Consider the following 23,542-nt stretch of genomic DNA (forward strand, 5'->3'; position numbering starts at 1 on the left):
AGAACCACTGGCATACACTACCTGTCTTTGGGCATTGTGCATAGGAGTAAGCGACCTGTTATTGAGCTGAATTATTGTTATATAGTCCTGGAAATTGGGTTAAATATTCTGGAAAAGTTTTGGAAAATAATTGGTAAAAATGTGTGGGAACCCTGCTAGATGGAGATACACATGAACATGTTCTAAGTACCATACATTATATAATGAGGCTGACTGGTAAGTTTGCAATGACCATATGTATAACCCTACCCCACATGTATAGCATCACTTTTATGCTGGGTACAGGTTTTATGCTGACACAGCTGTTTGACAGCTGCAGGCAAATCTAAATGAGTACTTTGGCTTGTGAGATTTTCTTTAGACTATAAGTTCTACAAAGTTGAATATAAGTAGGATACAAACATATATGGGGATCTATAAATTTCTGCCACCACAGTTTTGATTGTACTTTGCTGTCATTTGTCCATTAGTTTACTGACCACCTGTTTGATGATTTGTCTTTTTGTTTGTGTGTGTGTTGTGCCTCTCATTCAGCTCCCCATTCCGTGGAGGAGAAGAGTGGGGAGAAGCCCCCTCCGGGCTACCCCGGCCTGGAAACCATGTTACCCCTGCTGCTGACCGCCGTCAGCGACGGACGCCTCACCATGGACGACATCATCCGACGACTGTACGACAACCCCCGCAAGATCTTCAACCTCCCTACACAGGACAACACCTATGTGGAGGTATATACTGTACATTACTCAGGACAACACCTATGTGGAGGTATGTACTGTAGATTACCAGTAAGACTCCCTAATCGGGAGATAAGCGACCGTCACGTCGCATACACAAACTTTAGAAAGCATTCGTAGACTCGTAGCCAATCAGGAGGGGAAATGGGACAGATCCATGTCGATGGCATGACTTTAGAGATACTGTGTACCACTTTGCGTGATTTTAGGCCAAAATCTGTAGGAGCAGTGGCCAAAAATGTGTTTGAAAAAATCGCCCTGATGGTGGCGCTAAATGGGACAGATCCATGTTGATGACATGACTCTAGACATACTGTAAACACGCCCAGACAGGTGTTGACAGTCACCATGTCTCATCTCAGTTCCTTACATTAGCAACCTTAACTAGGTGCGGAAGGCCTGTCAAGCTTTCAGCCCATGAGAAATGCTGACGAGAGCTGTTCTAGAGCTTCTCATAGAGGTGTCATAGAGCCTTTTGCATCTCAATTTAATTTCAAAATGTCTGCCATGACGCAACTAACATATGTAGATTGGAGTGAATTCACTGTCTCCGTCCCTCTGTCTGTCTGTCTGTCTCTCTCTCTCTCTGTGTCTCTCTGTCTGTCTGTCTGTCTCTCTCTCTCTCTGTGTCTCTCTGTCTGTCTGTGTCTCTCTGTCTGTCTGTCTCTCTCTCTCTCTGTGTCTCTCTGTCTGTCTGTGTCTCTCTCTCTGTCTGTGTCTCTCTGTCTGTCTGTCTGTCTGTCTGTCTGTCTGTCTGTCTGTCTGTCTGTCTGTCTCTCCGTCTGTCTGTCTCTCAGGTGGACTTGGAACAGGAGTGGGTGATCCCTGAGGCTATGCAGTTCACCAAGTCCAAGTGGACGCCCTTCCAGGGTATGAAGGTGAAAGGCAAGGTGCGCCGAGTGGTGCTGCGAGGGGAGGTGGCCTACATCGATGGCCAGGTGAGCACGCACTGTACTGTTCCTCCACAGGTTCACTAGGGCTGTAACAATTATTACATAATCGTCTGATCGCAATTATTTGACATAATCGCGACATAATAACAAAATTGTGGAAATAGCAGATCTACAAGCTCATGCGACGCGTTGTGAGCTTGTAGATCGGCTATTTCCTCTATCAATGTTGTTTTTGAGCGGTGGTCACAACGCTCCTATACGTGGCGGTGTGTGTGGGTATGTATGTCTGTCTGCGTCCGTGTCTGTAGCCTGCAGTAACCTTTTCTGACCACACATGTTAAGGGAGGGGCGCTGTTGTTCAGACTCACATTCACACGCACACACACACACACACACACACACACACACACACACACACACACACACACACACACACACACACAGCCTCCACCGCTCAGTTCACACAAGTGTGATTTTTTAAGTATAAAGTTGTCAATTATATCAGTAATTTCTTTGTATATTTAGGTTATGTGTCATATCTGCCATGTGCAACTTCAAAGCCTACAAGCCAAACAGAAATGTAATTGTCAACGACAAAAACACAATTAAATCGTTAATCGCAATTATCTGAGTGACAATTAATAGTCATGTAAAATTTCATAATCGTGACAGCCCTACCCATTACATTTACTGCATGTTCAGGTCATGAGTGAATACCTGAGTGAGATGTATTTGTTGTTGGCACAAATTGGTCATCCATGTCTGGATATATTGTAGGGCATTCATGAAAGGGATTTTTAGTATTCAAATTATTCTACCTCAAAGTATTCGAATAGTCGAATATTCGACAGGACTGGCCAAACTGTCAAATATTAAGTCAGCAAGAGGCAAACATTGTGAAAATAGCCGATCTACATGCTCACAACGCCTCGCGTTGTGAGCATGTAGATCTGCTATTTTCACAATATTTATCTGCAGAACCGAGTCACATTAAATGTAATTTAAGTGCTTGTCAGGGTGGGGGTCCCCAGTTCAAATATGTTTATTTTGGGGGTCATGGCCTAAAAAGGGAACCCCTGGTATAGAGCATTAACAAATTCATCCACCAAGGGCATTGACAACTCATTCTTATGACTTCCTATCTAGCCAAGCTTTATAAACTATATATTTTTTAAAGAGAAAACAATTAAAAAAAAGAAAAATAAGCGAATATTCGACTTGTATGGTGAATGCCCTAAGGCCTAATATATTGTAATTGATTACTTTGCTGTATCTAGATGTTGATGTACTAATTCTCTCTCTCTCTGTCTGTCAGGTGTTGGTGCCTCCAGGTTATGGAGAAGATGTGAAAACGTGGCCTGCTGCAGCCGTTCCCACCGTCCCCCTTGAGCCAGTTAAAGAAATCCCACTGGTATACATGAACACTTAACTCTTTCACTCATTCACTCGGGTCCATGCTCAAGTTCCCTCAGCCCTATGTTCCCTCAATGTTAACAAATATGCCTAACCCTAACCCTAACCTCAGTGAGGGAACATAGGGTCGAGGGAACATAGCCATGATCCCATTCACTCACCAAATAAATCCTCTTTTTGGGGCTGCCCTTTTGTTCATTTTCTCTAGCCTCCTGTACCCATTTTTAAAGTTGGTCAGAGAAGTGAAGTCATTGAGTTAATACTCTAGAATGGAATACCGTTAATGTAATCAGAAGATAAGGACATTGTATTGTGTGAATGTACAGTAGCCTATGGAAACATTCTACTGTAAATGCAGGGAGATTGTAAATAGATATCACGGTATACGTACTCAATATCACGGTATACGTACTCAATATCACGGTATACGTACTTGTATGAGCAGCAGTCACTCCAGTGTATCTGCTTATCCTGTATTTTCTGATAGCTGGTATTGCTTCATAATCTATCATCAGATCCTAGTGATAAGCTGGTTAACTCTCAAATGCCTGGAACGCGCCCGAGTCGCGTTAGATTTTAACCACTTTAACCATTATTTTATGCTTTAACTTTAGAAAAATAGCAGATATACAAGCTCACAGCGCGGCACCGAGTGCCGCGCTGCGAGCTTGTAGATCTGCTATTTTTGAAAAAGTCGTGAAAATCTGTGCAAATCTTTGAATATATGTATTTTCAAAGCGAACGTTTGTAACTCAAATTTTGCTTCTGGGTGGTCCCTGGAACTAGATATTTTGAAATGGGGGTCCATGGCCAAATAAATATCATTTTGGGGGTCCTTCACATGAAAAGGTTTGAGAACCACTGACATAGCAGTCTCTCAAGAACAGACTAACTGAGCTCCAGTTAAGTGAAAAGGACCTTTTCTTTGACGATGGCTGGCCAGATTGCTGACATAGAAACATAGGGTTTTTAAAACAAATCTTAGAAGGATTCAAAAGACACTTATAGAATCGGGTCAAAAATAGCAGATCTACAAGCTCGCAGCGCGGCACTCGGTGCCGCTCTGTGAGCTTGTATATCTGCTGTTTTTCAATAGTTAAAGCTTAAAATAATGATACACATAATGTGTACCCGTTCTGAATGGGTTAATTGGTATATTTGTTCTGACACATTTCTGTGTGGGTCCTTGTTTTGTGCGTCAGACCCCAGAGCGTCCCCCGGAGCGCCCGCGCCCCACTCCTCCCTGTGACGGCTCCCTCCGCACGCGGGCCCCCAGCCCACGCCGCTCTCTGGGGGAGGGCCGCTACACGCTGGCACCTCGCATCCACCGCTCCTCCGACCCTGGCCTGCCCCCAGGTAACAACTACACAATGCACAATGCTCCACTACTGCCATGGTTGGGTCATAACATTGTCACCTAACCATCAGATGAGTGTGGTGTGGAATCTGTGGATATCTGCGTTAGAACCACTTATGAAATGTAGTCCCATGTTTATGCATTTTAAAGCTAAATGCTTCTTTCTTCCTTTTTTGGCAGCATTTTTTACATTATGCCTCATCTGACAAGAGACCAAACATGACATTTTGTTAACGCAGTGAATAAGGGAGTTGCTAGGTTTATCTTTCTTTCTCTCTCGCACGCACGCACGCACGCACGCACGCACGCACGCACGCACGCATAGAGAGAGAGAGAAGCATCAGAGGAAGCCAAAAGGTGACATACTGTATGGTGACTGACAATAAGATGAATCTAACCATCGTTACGTTCAATGGTGTTCCGAGGTCCCATTGACTACATCTCAGTAGTCTGGAATGACTCGTTGGCGCTTGAATTTTGTTTCAGTTCCAACCTGTTATTCACAGAAAAACAGTATCTGACAGTAACCTGCAGTGAAAGAAGTAGAGATTGTAAGGCTGCATTCACACTTGTCCTTTTGAGAATGAGGGGGGGGAGGGTGTTGTCCAATTCATTTTCTATGGAAGTCACATGGTTTCATAACTCATGCCTCTTCCAAGCCTCTTGGCTTGAATCAAGCTTGATTTAAGCCAACTATTGCTGCACCAGATCTCAATCGACTCTTGTTCTTGTCTCTAAACGACATCCAGTAACTCCTGTGCTCTGTGTCCAACCCCTCTGTGCAGCTGATGAAACAAAGGAGAGAACTTTGACAGGAGCCATCGAGGAAGGTTTGCTGAAACTTTGTCACAGTGCAGCTTTTATGCTACCGCTAAATCCCCACAATCCTCCGCTCCTCGCCGTACCCTGCCCGCATGCCAGCAATGAGTGGCTAGAAAGCTATAGCTTGCTTATGTAGGCTACACATAGTACTTAGAAGCGGTTGCATTGATATGCTTTAAGTATTCACAGGGGTGTCGCACCAAATTCTGGGGCCTGGGTACTTTGACTATTGAAAAATAACAGATATACAAGCTCACAGCTGTGAGCTTGTAGATATTTTAGAAAAATCTTGAAAATGTGTGCAAGTCTTTGAATATTTCAAATCCTTCTAAGGTTTTTTGAAACACCTATGTTTCTATGACAGTAATGCTCAAACCTTTTCATGTGAAGGACCGCCAAAATGATATGTATTTGGCCACGGGTCGGACCCCCATCTCAAAATAGTCCCGGGGGGGGGGGGCCCCCCCAGAAGCATAATTTGAGTTACAAATATTTGCTTAAAAATACATATATTCAAAGATTTGCACACATTTTAATGAATTTTCAAAAATAGCAGATCTACAAGCTCGCAGCGCGGCACAGAGTGCAAGCAGCTTGTAGATCTGCTATTTTTCAATAGCTAAAGTATAAAATAATTAAGGCCCCTCCACCTTGGGACCTAGTAACTCAGTCCCACTTTCCCAACCCCCTTGTGACACCCCTGAGCGTTCAGAAGATCCACCACAAAGTGGTGGGTGTGAAACTATTGTAACAGGGACGTGCTGGCCATTGGGAAAAGCGGGACAACTCCCGAACGGCTGGTTCATTCCCGGCCGGTCCAGGCCGGCCGTTAGGAAAAATAAATAAATGTCGGCCTTCGTTCCATTTTGGGTGCTGGGCGGCCAACAAAGTAAATCGTCACTGTCGGGCAGAAAACCTTGTATCTCCAAGTTTCAAATTTATAATTTTTTTTCACAAAGCAAAGCCCTGCTTCATCATACAAGGCCGTTGCACAAAAGTAGTGAAAACAGCAGATCTACAAGCACACAACGCCTCGCGGTGCGAGGCGTTGTGTGCTTGTAGATCGGCTGTTTTCACTAGTTTAAATATTTTTTAAATGATAAATACAAAACAAATGGTTTTAGACATACAAGGTTTCCACCCGACAACGACGCAATATAACTCATGTAATTGGCCCACTGGCTTGTCACTTGTCATGATCTGAAATGGTAAATCTTTGAGTAGCAGCAGCGCTATAGAGAGGGATCTCTCTCTATAGCGCGCAATGAGGGCCTCTAAAACTTTTTTTCCCGGGCTGAATCAGGGGCCCAACACGTCCCTGTATTGTAATAAGGCTGGCTGTCTGTTATGCATGTACAGTATGTATGTCATACGCTGTTTGTCCACCAGAGGATGCTGAAAATGGCAAACGCTGCTCAATCATGCACAACCCTACGTTCCTTTCTTTTCCAGTCATGGCGAACCTACAGCACTATTGGTTTTCATTATGCCTGTCTTAATCCGGAACTAATTCAGACACAGGGCTAACTGTTGGCTCCCTGGTAGAACGTGAAGCTACAGATGTGCTATTTCAACACTCCTGCCATTGGAAAGACAGTAGACTTTCAGGGGATTTGCAGTAGATTTTCAGGGGATTTGCAGTAGATTTTCAGGGGATTTGCGGAACATTCTGATTGTAGATCAGCTATTTTTCCTAGTTTCTGCAAAAAAAAGCTCTGTTCTCCATAAAAATTAGATAAGCAATACAGGGAAAGAAACCCGTAAAAAAAAAAAGAATTTGCGGAAAAATTCAGGAAAATATCAGTAAACACCAAAGAGTTGAACTGGCATATCTGTAGCAACACCATGGGTGCCCAGGACTGGAAATAAGAAACACTGATCTAGATCAAGCGTTCCCAAACTTTTCAGGCCATTTTCAAAACAATGTTGCACATTATTAAGCTAATCATCTGGGTGGGCACCCCCCAGTTTGGGAACCACTGATCTATTCTAGATCATAGTATTGTAATGTTGATGCTTACGTTGCTAGACCTAATCTGTCTCTAAGACGTATGCTACGCTGCTGCTGTTGCTACATGTTGAGTATAAACACTGTACTGTATGTTACAGAATGCTGCATATTTAATTTAGAGTTCGATACCAATCTGACTTTTAGCAAAGGGACTCGCTTTTCCTTAATTATGCTTTTCATTCATTTATTCAGTCGGAGAAGAGTAACATCTGCACCAGTTTTATACGAGTTTTATGCTCCCATTTTGGGTATTTATTCCTCAGGCCGAGGTCTGAGGAAGAGCCTCCCGGCTCCAAACATTAAAAGGACCCCATATATGCATTAATACATTATAATTGTCCTCTATAACTACAATGTAAAATTAAAAACACCTTAAATATTGTATTTCTTCTAGAAATGGCAAATCTTTCACACAATAGGGGAAATGCATGTCGCAAGTTGACAATGTCATAAAACCATGTGTGGTCTATCCCTATGGAATTTATGGCATGCATGTGCACACACACACACACACACACACACACACACACACACACACACACACACACACACACACACACACACACACACGAAATATTGATTTGATGCTCATATTAACCTTAGGAATTAGGAAGTATTACGTTTGTTTTTATTTGCACATGCATGCCATAGATTCCATAGGGATAGATCACACATGACATTTATGACATCAACTTGCAACAGGCATTTCCCCTATTGAGTGAAAGATTAGCTATTTCTAGAAGAAATAAAATAATTAAGGTGTTTTTAATTGTACAGAGTTATAGAGGACAATTATAATGTATTAAGGCATATTTGTCGTATTAGCCAGGGATCCCTTTAAAATTGAGAGCATAATACTCATTGCAGAATTTATTTTTCTACTGTTACATTTTTGACCCAGTACCCAGACCAGCAGTATCTGGGATGTGTGTCTTTTGTCAGCTTTTTGGCGCCTAGCTGTTTCATTCATTTATATTAGTTTCCATGCATTAGTTTATTCATAAACCCTTAAATGCCCATGCGTTTATATGTATTTACTATTTACATCAAAATATCATTTCATTTGATATTTACTTGTGTTACTTTGTGTTGTGGCTTTTCCCCTGTATTTGAGTCTCTTATTCTCAATGTCTTGCACTTATAGCTGTGTGATAATGAATAATAATGTCATTATAATGTTTTACCAGTTACCTCTATTGATATTCTGACAATATCATATTTTGATGATGACATACATTTTCTGTTTAAATGTTTCGAGAAAATGGCAAAGATAACATTAGGCTTATTAGCTATTTTTGCGCATACATGCCATATGATTTTACAATGTACAAAATCCCAGATTGAGATCTAGTCTCTTTACGATATCGATATAATATTAATATACATAAAGACCTGCCCAGCCCTACTTGCAGCATTGTAAAACTCTTGGGACAATATTTAAGCTCTGCTTTCATTTTTCATGGGTTGAAGTTTAGTTGACCATCCATGATGTGATTGTCTTCTCTCCAGAGTTGCTGCCCACTACACCCTCTGGTGGTGGAGAGGCATACAGCCACCCTCCTCCCCTGTCCCGCCTCCTGTCCCCCCAGGCCATCCCAGCCTCCTCCCACTTCCAGACCTCGCCCCTGCTCCACCCGCTGGTGGGTCAGCACATCCTGTACGTCAGGCAGTTCAGCAAGGAGCAGGTACGCAACACCACTCACTATGAATATGCACTTGCACGATAGGTTTTTCCAACATACTTACAGTACCCGTCTTTGCCTAATGGGACTGATTATCGTTGGTAGCTCCTGGGACGTAAGGGGAATGCCCATAAGTCCTACATTTCATTAGTCCTACTTTGGTTAGGGTTAGGTTTAGGCATAGTTTTATTGAGGTTAGGTTTAGGTTTAGTCATAGTATTTTTACCAGGTTAACGTTCACCAGATTCAGACTAATGGGATGTAGGAACAATGAGATGTCAGACCAATGCCATGGCACCGGACGTTTTGAAGAAAAAAAAAGTTTTTTTTTTTCAAAAAAGATTTTTTTTCAAAAAGATTTGTTGGGGGGGGGGGGGGGGGGTGGCGCAGTTCAGGCCAAAGGTGGTACTGCAGCTGAAAATGCTCTGAGAGCCATTCAAAAATGAGAGGCTCTCTACACACTTCTGTTTTCTCTCTAGTTCAATTGATTCTTGTTTTAACTGAATTGAATTAATATGCATGTGTCTATATGTCTTTTAGATTTCCCATCTCTTCAATGTTGCCCACACTCTTCGTTTGATGGTGCAAAAAGAACGCAGCTTGGACATCCTCAAGGTCAGTTGCATGTTTTTTAAAACCTGTTCATACCAGGAAGTTACGCGTAACGGAATTGAATTTTCAGTATTTCAGCATTTATTGTTGAGCCTTGAAGTTATTGTGAAACTATTGCGTGTCTCTGTACAGTATGCATGTCACTGTCCGCAATCACTCAAATACATTCATAAATGACAAATGATCAAATCATGATCACTCGGTTATCATGATTTAGTTATTAACACATCATACATAAACCAGGGGTCTTCAACGTTTTCAGGCCAAGGACCCCTTAGTTGAGAGAGAGATGAAGCAGGGACCCCCACAGCCTGTTCAAAGATTCCATATAGTTTCATTGTTTGACAGCTCAATCATCAGAGCATTTTGGATTCATGTAAATTTGTGTTTTCAGATATTTAACCACTTGAACCGTCAATACTTAATAAACTTGACCTTTCTCTCTGTACTTAGTCTGCTCTGCTTTTTCCCTCTACACCAAAGCTCTTGGCCAAAAATAGCCGATCTACAAGCTTGCAGATCTGTTATTTTTGGCCAAAGTTCTCAGAATATGGACGCTAGGGTTCAAGTGGTTAATATAAGAAAGAGGAAAAAAGTTTATATCACTCAAAGATTTGGAGGACCTGGCTATTCTGGGGCCCCCCTAGGGGTCCCGGACCCCCTGTTGAAGACCCCTGCTCTAAACTATTCATCATAGAAGATTGAGATGGTGTAAATTGACGACAACGTTTATATCGCGGCTCAACAATGCACACCTCTCAGTTGCCCTTGTATGGTCATTGAAACAGACTAAAAAAAATGCTTTAATCTGCTACTGCTGATATATTTGGGGTTTCATTTACGTTTTATTTCACTTTCATTCTCTTTAGAAGGTGAACTTGTATACTCTTACAACATATTTCTGTATTTCTTAAGACATGAAAATGTAGGATAGACATTCTTTGATTTGCTATTGTTATGTTATGTTATATGGGGTTTCATGCACATTTTCCTCTCTTTGCATTTTCTTTTCTTTATATGGTGAACCTGTACACTCCTTTTAACATATTACTGCATCCTAAACCATGAATATGTAGGACAGGCACTCTTTGATTTGTTATTATGCTGATGTATTTGGGCTTGTAATTACAGTTTCTTTTTATTTACATTCTCTATATGGTACATTTGAACACTTTCATAACATATTAATGTATTTTAAACCATGAATACGTAGAATAGGCATTCATAAGCTTTTTTAGCTAAAGCCTATTCCTTTTGATCACCTTAAACCAGGGGTCCGCGGAGGTACTGCAGGGGGTCCGCGAAATTATTGCATAAAAAAAAAGATTTCTCATTGACTGCCAAGGCACGAGTTTCACGAGTTATTACAGTACTCCCAGGCTGCCACAGCCCGAGTTTCCCGAGTTGGAAGCCATTTTGAAAAAAAAAAAAAAAAAAAAAAATCTTTTTTTTTTTTTTTTCAAAATTTTTTTTTATAAAAAATTTTCTAAAAATGCCTCAAATGTATTAGGCATGATCGCAATTGCGAAATTGCATGTTTAGCCCCATAACAAACACATCTTTCAAAATGTCAAAAATGGCTGTTTTGTCTGACTTTGAAGGCTTGTATCTCATGAATGCCTGAACGGATTTCCAAGCGGATTTTTTTGTTTGAAAGCTGTTAACTCTTTGAGCGCCAGCGCCCTCTAGGGGCCAAGGAATGCCAGCGCATCTCTCATAGGCGAGCGCTTTAGCTTCCAGGACTTCAGCTTCCAGGACCTGACGTGCTCACGTTCCTGCACGGCATGGAAATGTCCCGGATGAAGATGCTAACAGAATGGCTATTCCCATTTTGTCATCTAAAAGATCATTTTTGAGCGATTTCGCCGTAAATAAACCTCGCGCCGCTTTCCTAAAACACAAAAAAGAGATATAAGCCTTTAAAGATGCAGCCTTTCATTGGATTAGGCGGAGATTGGCGATTGCGTTCGCAAATTACGGCCGGCCGGGACGTTGTTAGCTTTCGGCTAGTAGCTACAAAAATCAAGCCAGGCTTCAGAAGGCCTCTTATCATTTTATTCATTTAATTAAATAAAGCCGAACTACTTCGGGATCGGCACACTCGTGTACTCATCGGAAGCGGCGCCGAACATCGGGTGAACATTGGGGAGCTCAAAAATGTATTTTAAACCATTTTTAATGGAATATATCGTCGGACAGAGTAGAATGGCTAGCTGGCTAGCGGCTAGCGAGCCAGGACCACCCACGACTCTACAAGCAGCTCGGGGTAAGTGAATTAATAAAAAAAAGATTGTATTGGATTGAAATAAAGCCGAACTAGTTCGGGATCGGCACCAGATGAGTTAAAAAGTACTACACATATGGTGCATGATATAGGCATGGGCGTGCACGATCCGTGCACTAAAAATTGATCTGTGCACTAGAAATTTCGGAAGGTGGCAGTGTTTGTTTTGTCTGACTTTGAAGGCTTCTATCTCATGAATGCCTGAACGGATTTCCAAGCGGATTTTTTTGTTTGAAAGCTGTTAAAAAGTACTACACATATGGTGCATATATGGTGCATGGGCGTGCACGATCCGTGCACTAAAAATTGATCCGTGCACTAGAAATTTAGGAACGTGGCATCCTGGTACTTGGCGGCCATCTTGAAAAGGGCATTCAATGAGTTAATTTTTAATTTTTCACATTTATGTTAAAAAATAAAAAATGATTCTATCCATTTTGAATAGCTTGAATACATGATTACTATGCAATTGACAGATTGTTGATATTATTGACATTGGTTCTCAGTTAATAAGTAGTATGTTTAGAAATGGTAGTGGTACGGCCCACCCTGATCGCTGTAACTTGTACATGTTTAAAATAAAAAATATGTCGTAGCCCCGACCCCCCCACCCTACGAGGTGGTAGGGGGTCCCTGCTCCATCTCCCCTTCAGTTTGGGGGTCCCTGGCCTGAAAACGTTGAAGACCCCTGCCTTAAACAGTGATGATGCTTTTGTGGACAGTGGATGTATAACTTGTATAAATGTATGCTTGCTACTGTGAGTTGATCAAATAAACTAAACTAAACTAAGAAAACACTGCTGAACCCATTCCCGCTCTTGTAGGGCAGAGTGATGGCCTCCATGTTCTACGAGGTGAGCACTCGCACCAGCAGCTCGTTTGCGGCGGCCATGCAGCGTCTGGGCGGCTCGGTGGTCCACTTCAACGAGGCCACGTCCTCCGCACAGAAAGGAGAGTCCCTGGCCGACTCCGTCCAGACCATGAGCGGCTACGCTGACGTCCTGGTGCTTAGACACCCTCTGCCCGGAGCCGTGGAGGTGAGCCACGTCCCCATTCTGTTTTGTTTTGTTTTTCAGGTTGGAGGCTTTATTTGGGACTTGGTTTGCCCTTGTTGAGAAGTTTGGTCACAGCTATGCCAAAAGCTCAGTCCACAAACATACGCAATAGGAACTAAACACAATACCTGACTTGCTTTGTTTTATGAAACTTACTCTAAACATACTAAATATAAATGACTCAAGTGGAAGTTACTACACTACTAGCCTTCCATAACACAGGCTGATTTTGGTCTAGAGGGGGCGGATTCACCGGCTGAAAACAACCGGTGGTTCCTATTGGTTCACGATCTGTGCCATGGCCCGCCTCCCACTTCATATGCCAGGAATTGCAGCAGGTTACCCCAGGCTTTTATTTTTCTTCCTATCGCCAAAATAAAAGCCTGGGTTTCCGAGGCTACTACACTACAGTACACCAGTACACCAGTACACACGACTCTAGAAGTTACTTCACTACAGTGAGTGACCTTTTTGGGTCTATTAAGGTCGTTCACAAGGCGAGCGACACTACCCCTGCGTAGTGCGTAGTGAATAGATTAATTTCTATGCATCACGTAGAAAAAAAACACAATTCATCTTTTCATCCACCCAGACCGCCTCGCGACACTGCCGCAAGCCGGTGATCAACGCTGGAGACGGTGTTGGAGAGCACCCGACCCAGGCCCTGCTGGACGTGTTCACCATCAGAGAGGAGCTGGGGACGGTCAACGGCATGACGGTGAGGGGAAAAACGTTCTGTGGTCCTCTTTGCATTTTCAAGGTGCCTTCGCTTTATTAGGGAAAGACTGTGTAGATCATACATGGGCAACTGGCGGCCCAGGGGCCACATGCGGCCCCCACCTTCACTTAATGCGGCCCACGGGTTAATACCGGAATACTGATATATTATTCATTTCAGCCGTTACAATTCCAAACATGGCCTGCTTTAATTCCGTCAGTCTATATTAGTAGCTTAATGACTAGTATAGTAGTATTATTATATATAGTAGTATGTATTTTTTTATGTCCAATGTATTTGTATTTAAGTTCATAAAGTTAACATGACTATATAATTAAATGTGTTTGAAATTAAATCAAAATGTTACATTTCAGGATTCCAATTCAAAAATAACAAAATATAATTCAGGATTCCAATTCAAAAGAAGCAAAAAAATAGCTGATCTACAAGCCCGAGCTCGTAGATCTGCTTTTTTTTTGCTGCTTTTGTATGAGATACTAGAATGACAAAGTAGGACGTAGCAATATGCAATGTGGCCCTCTGGAGTAAAGGTGGAAATATATTGGCCCTCTCTATCATCAAAGTTGCCCACCCCTGGTGTAGAGACAGGAGGCGATGTGCAACTGAGTGGGAATGATTCAGATTTCTAACCTTCAACTACTGTCACCTGTTATTCCGTTAAGCCTCTAATTTCATATCTCTGCTGTCGGGCCGAAACCTCCTAACTCCAAAATGTTTTCGGGAAAATGAGCTCAAGTGGAGTTAGGAGGTTTTGACCGAAGGGCTTTTTACTACTTTTCATTGGTTCAATATTATTTTAACCAACACACAGACGTAAAGGGTGTTCAATAGCACATATTTATGAAAAAAAGAGAGGGCCAATCGGGTGGAGTTAGCTGGTTTGGTAGAAAGTGTGGAGTTAGGAGGTTTTGTCCCAAGCTCTTTTTACTACTTTCCATTGGTTCAATATTATTTTAACCAACACTCAGATGTAAAGGGTGTTCAATAGCTCTGATTTATGCCAAAAAAAATCTAAAACCTCAAGAATGGAGTTAAGAGGTTTTGGCCAGACAGTGACGATATATGGTATAGGAGAGAACTTGCGTTGCACTTTTGACTCTTTATTGAATTCCCCCACTCATTGTTTGTGCTTTGATCTCATTGGTTCCAACCACCTCTCAGATCACCATGGTGGGGGACCTGAAGCACGGTCGCACCGTCCACTCCCTGGCCAAGCTCCTGACCCAGTACCGCATCACCCTGCGCTACGTGGCCCCCAAGAACCTGCACATGCCCGCCGAGATCATCGACTTTGTGGCCTCCAAGGGCATCAAGCAGGTGAGGGGGTGAGGGGGGGGGGGGGGGGGGGGGGGGGGGTACAAAAGTAGGTGGACTGTTCCAGGTAGTGTAGTATCTGCGGGTCCCCAAATTATTGTGGGGGGTCCCCAGATGATCATCTTAATGTGTAACATTGTTTTCTCACTCAAAAGTAAACAAACCAGGGCGCCCGCTGGCCTGGTGGTCAAGGCGCATACCACATACTAGGCTATAATGCCTGCTGGCGTCGCCGGTTTGATTCCCGATCCGGTCGACCTTTGCCACATGTCATTCCCCATCTCTCTCCTCATTTCCTGTCAGTCTACTGTCCTATCGAATAAAGGCATAAAAAGCCAAAAAACAAATCTAAAAAAAAAAAAAAAAGTAAACAAACCAACATAAAGTTAAAGTGTATAGAGGGTATCTGTACATTTCTAAAGTGACAATTTAAGCACTTTTTATACCTCTAAAATGACAAATTAAACATTGGCCAAATTGTCAAATATTAGAAGCAGAAATTGTGAAAATAGCAGATCTACATGCTCACAACGCGTCGCAACACGAGGCAGTGTGAGCATGTAGACAAAATGTAATTCCTCAACTCTAAGTGCTCGTCAGGAAAAGGTTGAGAACCACTGGTGTAGTGAACCTTGAAACACATTTAGAAACACTGCTTTGACTGCATGACGTTCATCAAATACTTATTTCACCCCCAATATGAATGGTAGGGCATTTTAAAAGGACTTGCTTCTTACTACTATCTTTCACTGCTGGTTTGTGCAGGAGGAGTTTGAGAGCATTGAGGAGGCTCTCCCTGACACTGACGTCCTGTACATGACCAGGATCCAGAAGGAGCGCTTTGCTTCTGAGGAGGAGTACAAGGCCGTAAGCAACCCTGTCATATTCATCTTCTGTTTGTAAAGATAGGGATGGGAGGAGTAGTAGCCCAAAGTACATGTTAGTGGAAATAAGTCAGTCTATAAGATATACAGAATAAGATAATTTCAGATATGTTGGAAAAGCAATGGAAATAATGTGTGTTAGCTCATCCATCGTCTGATAAATCATAGATAACTGGATTCAATCATGGGTAAAAACACTTATCTGCACAGTGTTTTCTGCTCCCGTGATGTGATAGCACAATGTTTTGACCTCAACGGTATAATGTCCAATGTATGTACCTTGACATACTAAACGTTTGATTAAATCCCCTTAGGAGCAGATGTACAGATGTACTCTCTCTTCTTAGTGATTTTTACATTTTACACTTCTATATTTTGGATGTGTGTGAATTAACCAGACTGCTAAGGAAAGCACTGGGTCCTACAATTCAGGGTTGTTCTTTTTTCAAGATTTTGTTATGGAATTTCTGATATTCGATTGAACGCTAAACCCAGACCACACTGAGAGGACAGATAACGGAGATGACAAATTGTACTAAAGAAAGTGATTGGCCACAGGATTGACCCTTTGGTTCCATTTTGTACTCTCAGAGTAAAATGAACACTCAGGATTAATAATAATTAGGGATGCCCCGATCACGTTTTTTTTGCTCCCGATCCGATACCGATCAAATATTATTGCTTCCGATTCGATCCCGATCTTTCCCGATCCGATCTTTTGGCAAGGCATTAAGAAAAAAAAATTCTATTCATTCTATCACTTAGTGCAGCACTGAATCAACACATTAAAAACAAAGCTTATGAGTAGTGTATAGTGATATAGGCCTACTAGTGCAGTGTTTCTCAAGCATTGTGCAGCGGACCTTTGGTGTGGCCTTTGAAATTTGGCAGTGAAGTCATGATTTAAGGACTTTTAAAACCTGTTTAATACCTCAAAGAATAAAATAAAATAGACCATTACAGCATCAAAAATAATCAACAAACTATATAAAAACTGGTAAAACATTGGCCATTTTTAAAGTTGAAACAAAAAGTTAAGAACCAATTAACCAGTCTGCTTGAAAAGTATGCATCTGTAGCAGCTAGTTGACAGTGCAGAGAGACATAATTGCCTTCCTTTGATCCATTAACAAGGGGCCATTACTACTTATTGGCATCAGCTGCCAGTCTGACACAATCACCTCCCCTCTGCACGGCTCTGTGTCTGTCTCATTTCTCCAAAAGCACTTGAATATGATTGAAAATGATTAAGGATTACTGTGATTATGGTAAGCTTACGTTTCATATCGCATTCACCTTACCTGTAACTTTCACTACTCCCAGAAAATATTTTTTTGAAAAAAAAAACTTTTTTTTTTCCGATATTTTTTTCCCGATCTCCGATCTTATAAAAATGACCATATCGGCGGCCGATCCGATCACGTGATCGGGATCGGGCAACACTAATAATAATCTTTATTGTCCCGAAGGGAAATGTGTCTTCACAGTCTGTTCAACAAGAAACAACACATAACCATATAACAACACAAACATATCACAAAGACAGATCATCAGTACCCCACTATACACAGAAAAACCCTCTTAGCGACGGGGGCGATTGTTTCGCAGATTGTTAAGTGCAGCAATGGCTGAGGGGACACGACTCCTTTTAAACCGAACTTTGTGCCATGCCAAGGTTCTGTATCTTCGCCCTGATGGCATTGGGTCGAAGTAGCGATGCAGAGGATCATGTGTTATTGAGAGTGCTAAGTGTGTCATGGCCTTATTGTTCATATCAGACAGTGTGGGTGTGGGAAGTCCGATGATCTTGGAAGCAATACGGGTGATACTGTAAAGTTTGTTTCTGTTTGGCATGGACAGTATGGTGAAGAAACATGCAGAGCAGTACAACAGAACAGGTTTGTTTAATGCTAGAAGATGGGGGGGCAACAGATAGTGATCTTAGCTTACGGATTACATGAAGTCTTTGCTGAAAACGTTTATGGATAGATGTAATGTGTTGACCAAACCTCAGTTTATTGTCCAAAGTGAGTCCAAGATATGTGAAGCTATCAATCTGTTCTACTGTTTTACCATGAATGAGGATTGGGGTTGAGTCCAGTGTGGGTTGCTTGAAAGACCAGATTTTACAGTGTATATGACTGCCTGTCAATCGAGGTGTGTTTTCTTAAATTCTTTCCCCCTGCAGTCTTTTGGCCAGTTTGTCCTCACACCCCACATCATGACCGCAGCCAAGGGGAAGATGGTGGTCATGCACCCGCTACCCAGGGTCAACGAAATCAGGTAAGGAGTCTCGGTCGGGTCAATCAAGACAATCAGTTGGTTCAACCGGAGTTGCCTGAATGTGTTGAATGCACATCTGTTGGTTGTTTTCCGTTTCTTAACCGCCACCATGTTTTGTTTCATGATTAGTGTGACAGAATAGAACTTTATCTTGGTAATGTAGGATTAACTTTTCCAAGATGCGATGTGATATTATTAAACATTTAATGTATGATTTACCTGTTAGAGCCATAAACATAGGCACTTTTTATATGTTTTGAAAATACTACATTGAAACTTTTCCACCTATATGGATTATCTTATTGCAATTTATTGTTAAAATCAATTCAATCAATTCAATAAATTGATTATATGAATGAATCAATACATTTTGCACCTGTTAGAGATATTATTATTATTATTATCACTACAACTGACCTTCCTTTGTTTGTCCTGTCCTGTGCAGTGCGGAGGTGGACAGTGACCCGCGGGCGGCCTACTTCCGCCAGGCAGAGAATGGCATGTACATCCGTATGGCCATCCTGGCCACAGTACTGGGGAGATAGGGAGCGACTTCAGTGAAGACAACAAGCATTCCATAGCGCCTTGTTAGCCTAGAGAAGACCAAATGTCTCACCCTGTGTAAGCTTCCCATTTTAGAGAGAATAGCAGTAGATTTGAGACTGTAAAATCATCAGTGTTCATTTAACCGTGTGCACATGTAACCAAAGGGATGCATAAAGGTCTGTTTAGTTACATTTGTACACTCTTAACTTACAAATGGATAAATTAACACCAAGTATCAGATAAAAAACAAGAAAAAAAAAACTATAATGGAGGTATACAGTTTGGTATACAGTTTTGTGCTTGATCAGCAGTTGTAGTGAGATTATCATGACTAGACATATTGCAACACTAGATTATTTTAAATCTGGTGAATCTAGGGTTGCAATACTCCCATAAGCAGAGAGTAAGCAAGAATACTTATTGTATTAAACAACGTCAAACTCACCATTATTGTGGCTCTATGGAAAGCTTGAATTATGCTTTTTCTTTCTGCAAAGTGTTTGTTTCATAAAAACCCAGCGTAGACATGTTATGAGTTATATCTGTCAATAAATACGAGCGGACAAGTTTTTTTTTTAAGTGTTGAACTTCGGAAGCGCTCGTCTTCTATAACGCCATGTCCCACACATTTTTCTGAAACAAACACTTTGCAGATAGAAAGAGGATAGTGCAAGCTTTCAATAGAGCCGCAATATTGGTGAGTTTGACGTTGTTTAATACAATCAGATAGCAAAAAAATGTTTTGATGCATTGGCTGCCTGTGGGAGGTATTGCAACCCTAGATTCATCCAATTAAAAAAATAAATCTAGTGTTGCAATTTGCAGCTATGTCTAGACACTGAGGATACATATTGTATAAACATAATTATGCTTACAGTGTTGCAACATTCCTAATTCACCTTGTGAGCAATAACTTGTGCAATGCATTCTTTAACTGGTCCCCTTAAATGTCAATGTTTACTATAGTATTAGCTGTGAATAAGAGCATTTTCCTAACCCAAACCTCTCACCCCTCAGGATACCATGTCATCTTTATTTCCATGTACTGAACATTAACATTTACACTGTTCTTGATTAATACATAATAGGCTATGTACAACATTCCAAACAAATGTGAGCCATAATGTTCTTGTGTGGCATTGTTAATGTTCTTGTATTAATGCAGCAATGTATTTCAGATACTGTAGCAATTTTGGACCATACTTTTGTATGCATAAGGGAATTTGTTGTCTTTAATTTAGGGCTCTAAAGCTTTGTTTTTTTTTTTATAGAGAAACTAATAAAAATATTTATCGGCTTTTGTCAGGTGAAATTGTTTTCATACATAATTATTTGGGGAAACATGACCTCATGTGGCAACATACCACCTCTTGTCCTTAGGTCACTCAGAACGCTAGATGGCGTTGTTGCCTCTTTGAGCTGAGATTTCCAATATAGCAAGAACAAACTGAATTTTATTTTAAAGCCATTAATTTGGCCCAAAACGTGATGAAAATATGATATTCCTTTATTCTACCCCGTAGCCAGGAGGCGTTGGCTGTGCAGCGGCTGATGCGAAGGGATAGTGGACAATTTGGATAGTCCAAATGTATAATGATGACTATTGAATAAAATGCCAACAGGGAAAAAAGTGGTTAATATGTTTATAATATATATCAGCAAAGTACCTAGTAATTGTAGTGTAGTAATAAGAGTGCAATACTTGGATCTGAGATAGTAGAAGTAAAAGTATTGTGAAATTGAAGTACAAATACCTAAAATAAATACTTGAGTAAATGTACTTAATGTAGTTACTTTACACCACTGAATAATGATAATGGTAAATTATGATTAATAAATAATTTGTATAAAGCAACCATTAAACCAACATGACCATCCCACCGGGTCGATATTATTGAATCCGTAGGAGACGGTGGGGGAAGGAGCGCTTCTTTTCCCTTCACCAGCGTCTGCAGGACAGGTTATTGCTGCTACTCGCCAAGCCAACGTCAGGGTTACTGAGGTTAGGTTTAGGTTTAGGAATGTTTTTACTGAGGTTAGGTTTAGTCATAGTTACTGAGGTTTGGGTTTGGGTTAGGTTTAGGCATAGATAGACATTAACATTCACCCGCGCGGTCCAAGAAGTGACCACAAGCCGAGCGCTCCCGACCTCCGCTCCAGCCAATCAACAAGCCGCGCCATCTAATTTATTCAACCCCGTCTCCTACGGATTCCATGATCGCCACCGGAGGGTCGAGACTACTTCCTGAAACAGTGCGCTGCTGAACCAATGAGGCTCTGTGTCCTCCAGTGCCAGCAGATAACATAACGGTACAGGAACACCAGCAGCCCGGCTAGAAAGGAGTGGCAAGAAAGATCGAGCTAATTTATTTGAGCCTCGTTGACTAGAGATTTAGCAGTAGAAGTGGATGCCTCTATGATCCAGCTAACGTTACGGCGAAATACACGGTGTTCAATTTTCACAAGGTGAGATTCTTCTCCTGTCCTGGCATGAATGACACACCGGTCTGTGGCCACCAGATTTAGGAATGACTTGGTTTGGTTTCTAGCGAAGCTGTGCGCTATCTATGCGTTACTGCTGCTGCTAACCTATACCGACTAGTATAGCCTGGAGGAGTCGAGATATCACGTTTTCTATTAATGTAGCTGGTGTTCTGACATGAGAATACTTTGGTGATAAACATATTAGACAGTTGTGGATAAGTGTGTATTCCCAGTTAGCAAAAAAATCCAATGTTTAAGCAGCTAGCTGAGTATAAGACGCCGGTGTTACACGGGAATCTGTGACGTGGCGAATTATGTCACCCGCCTCCCAACGTCGTTTAGTGGCTCAGACAGCGGTGACCAGAATAATTGCTGTTAGTTACATGTTTAACATGTCTAAATCTATATAGGAATACAATGGCGTTTTCAACCATTTGTAAGTGGATAAACAAGTCACTTTTCCCCCCACAAATGATGTTTCCTGGCTGACTGTACTAGCTTGCAGTTGAAGGTAACCACCTCCTCCTCACGGTCTGCCCCCATCACACAAGCTGTGATGGGTCACAGATGTCGGTGTGACACCTGCTAGCTGAGCTCGCCCGGCATGACGGCTAACGTCACCTGACAGGCGGCGTCGCCACACTGATAAACAGTAAATACAGAAACAAAGCATTAGCATTCTAATGATAATCTGATACTACTGGTTGATGTGAGGAAGGAGGAGAACATGGCCTGGCGATAGAGGAATGCTGGACAATTAGATGTTGCCTTTGATATTTTTCCTTTGTTAAAGACTGGTTGTACAGTACACACACAAATCATTGAAAGTAATTCCATGTGCGGAGAGATTAGCAGAGGATTATTACAGTCAGTCTCCACACAAGGACAACACCATCGTAGTAAGGAGGGGAGATTTCACGTTTCTTCCATCATCACATTCCATCATCTTGTAGGTTCATTTGTCACTTTGATTCCCTGGTGTTTTCTTAACCATCACAGAAGACATTAGAAAATGTGCAAGGCAATGATGGTCGACAATGGTTTAACATTACATTGCATGTAGACCAGTAGTACTCAAACTTTTTCATGTCAAGGAACCCCCAAATTAGCCCACGGACCCTCATTTCAAAAGATATGCCAGGGACCCCTAGCCTGGACCCCCATATAAGTGATTTTTATGTCTCTAGGAGTGATTCTCAACCATTTTAATTACAAGGACCCCCATTTAATGGCATTTCTATCTCTGGGACCCCAATTTGTAAATCCAGCCGTCCATCTTCAACCGCTTATCCGGAATCGGGTCGCGGGGGTAACAGTTCCAACTGAGACTTCCAGATTTCCATATCCCGAGCAACTTCCTCCACTCCCTCAGGGAGTATACCGAGTCGTTCCCAAGCCAGTTTGGAGATATAATCCCTCCATCTGGTCTTTGGTCTGCCACAGGGTCTCCTCCCAGTGGGACGCGCATCGAGGACCTTCCTAGGAAGGCGCTCCGGGGGGCATCCGTACTAGATGCTCGAACGACCTAAGCTAACCCTGACCTAAGTCTCTCTCGGGTGACTGAACTTCTCACCCTATCTCTAAGGGAGATACCAGCCACCCGTCTGAGGAAACCCATTTCGGCCGCTTGCACCCGCGACCTTATACTTTCGGTCATGACCCACACTTCATGACCATAGGTGAGAGTAGGAATGAAGATTGCTCGGTAGACAGAGAGCTTTGCCTTAATTTAACTCTGAGAGTACAAGTCATTTAGCTGGGGACCCCCTAACCTTTAACTCCTTCAAGGACCCCTGGGTGTCCTGGGATCCCACTTTGAGAACAAATGTTCTAACCATCACAGAAGAAATGAGAACATGTGCAAAGACATTTCATTTCATGTAGCCCCCACATTTGACACATCCATATGCCCTATGTGCCCCAACCCCAGGCAAAATGTTGACTAGTGCTGAAATACTTAGATATACAGGGGTTGAACGACCCAAACACAAGCATATAAGCGAGCGAAAATGCCACCGCAAGGCAAAGGCCTACAGTATGCCATGAAGTTTCTAGATCAGATCATGGGGATCCATCTCGCCTATTCTGGGGGGGACGTTATGACACATAGTCTAGTCTGTGAAACAAAAATGCATAAAATGTTAGGTTTGAATTTGTCTGTTACATATACAACATATACTGTAATATATATGCTATGCCAAACTTTGCACACACACACACTCCTTGGATGGCAAAACACAACCTCCGCCCCTGATTTCTCACATGGCCCTCTTCTAGCGCCACCATCAGGCCGATTTTTGGACACTGCCCTTACAGATTTTGGCCTAAAATCACGCAAAGCGGTACACAGTATCTCTAAAGTCATGTCATCAACATGGATTTGTCCCATTTCCCATATTCCCTCCTGATTGGCTACGATTACCTCCTAA

The 23,542-nt window shown here is 42.0% G+C and overlaps 2 protein-coding genes across 4 annotated transcripts in view; both read left to right on the forward strand.

The window, feature by feature from the left end:
• cad (carbamoyl-phosphate synthetase 2, aspartate transcarbamylase, and dihydroorotase) overlaps positions 1–19,925 on the forward strand; it is a 60,701-nt gene extending 40,776 nt beyond the window's left edge. The window contains exons 33-45 of one of the 2 annotated variants that reach the window (XM_080744542.1): positions 535–725; positions 1,532–1,672; positions 2,943–3,038; positions 4,243–4,396; positions 5,183–5,227; positions 8,740–8,915; positions 9,453–9,527; positions 12,633–12,845; positions 13,456–13,581; positions 14,764–14,919; positions 15,682–15,783; positions 17,989–18,083; positions 18,529–19,925. In XM_080744542.1, coding sequence (XP_080600668.1) covers positions 535–725; positions 1,532–1,672; positions 2,943–3,038; positions 4,243–4,396; positions 5,183–5,227; positions 8,740–8,915; positions 9,453–9,527; positions 12,633–12,845; positions 13,456–13,581; positions 14,764–14,919; positions 15,682–15,783; positions 17,989–18,083; positions 18,529–18,628 — 1,670 coding nt within the window. In that variant the 3' untranslated portion in view covers positions 18,629–19,925. The remainder of the gene's footprint in view (positions 1–534; positions 726–1,531; positions 1,673–2,942; positions 3,039–4,242; positions 4,397–5,182; positions 5,228–8,739; positions 8,916–9,452; positions 9,528–12,632; positions 12,846–13,455; positions 13,582–14,763; positions 14,920–15,681; positions 15,784–17,988; positions 18,084–18,528) is intronic. The other variant, XM_080744543.1, reaches the window with a different exon arrangement.
• A 1,025-nt stretch (positions 19,926–20,950) lies between these two features.
• The window catches only part of dnajc5ga (DnaJ (Hsp40) homolog, subfamily C, member 5 gamma a), a 50,063-nt gene continuing 47,471 nt past the window's right edge, over positions 20,951–23,542 (forward strand). For both annotated transcript variants that reach the window (XM_080744249.1, XM_080744250.1), the window contains exon 1: positions 20,951–21,095. The gene's annotated coding sequence lies outside the window, so the exon portion shown is untranslated. The remainder of the gene's footprint in view (positions 21,096–23,542) is intronic.

This window comes from Nannobrachium achirus, assembly GCF_963921795.1.
Source record: "Nannobrachium achirus genome assembly, chromosome: 16".
In the NCBI taxonomy this organism is placed as follows: domain Eukaryota; kingdom Metazoa; phylum Chordata; class Actinopteri; order Myctophiformes; family Myctophidae; genus Nannobrachium; species Nannobrachium achirus.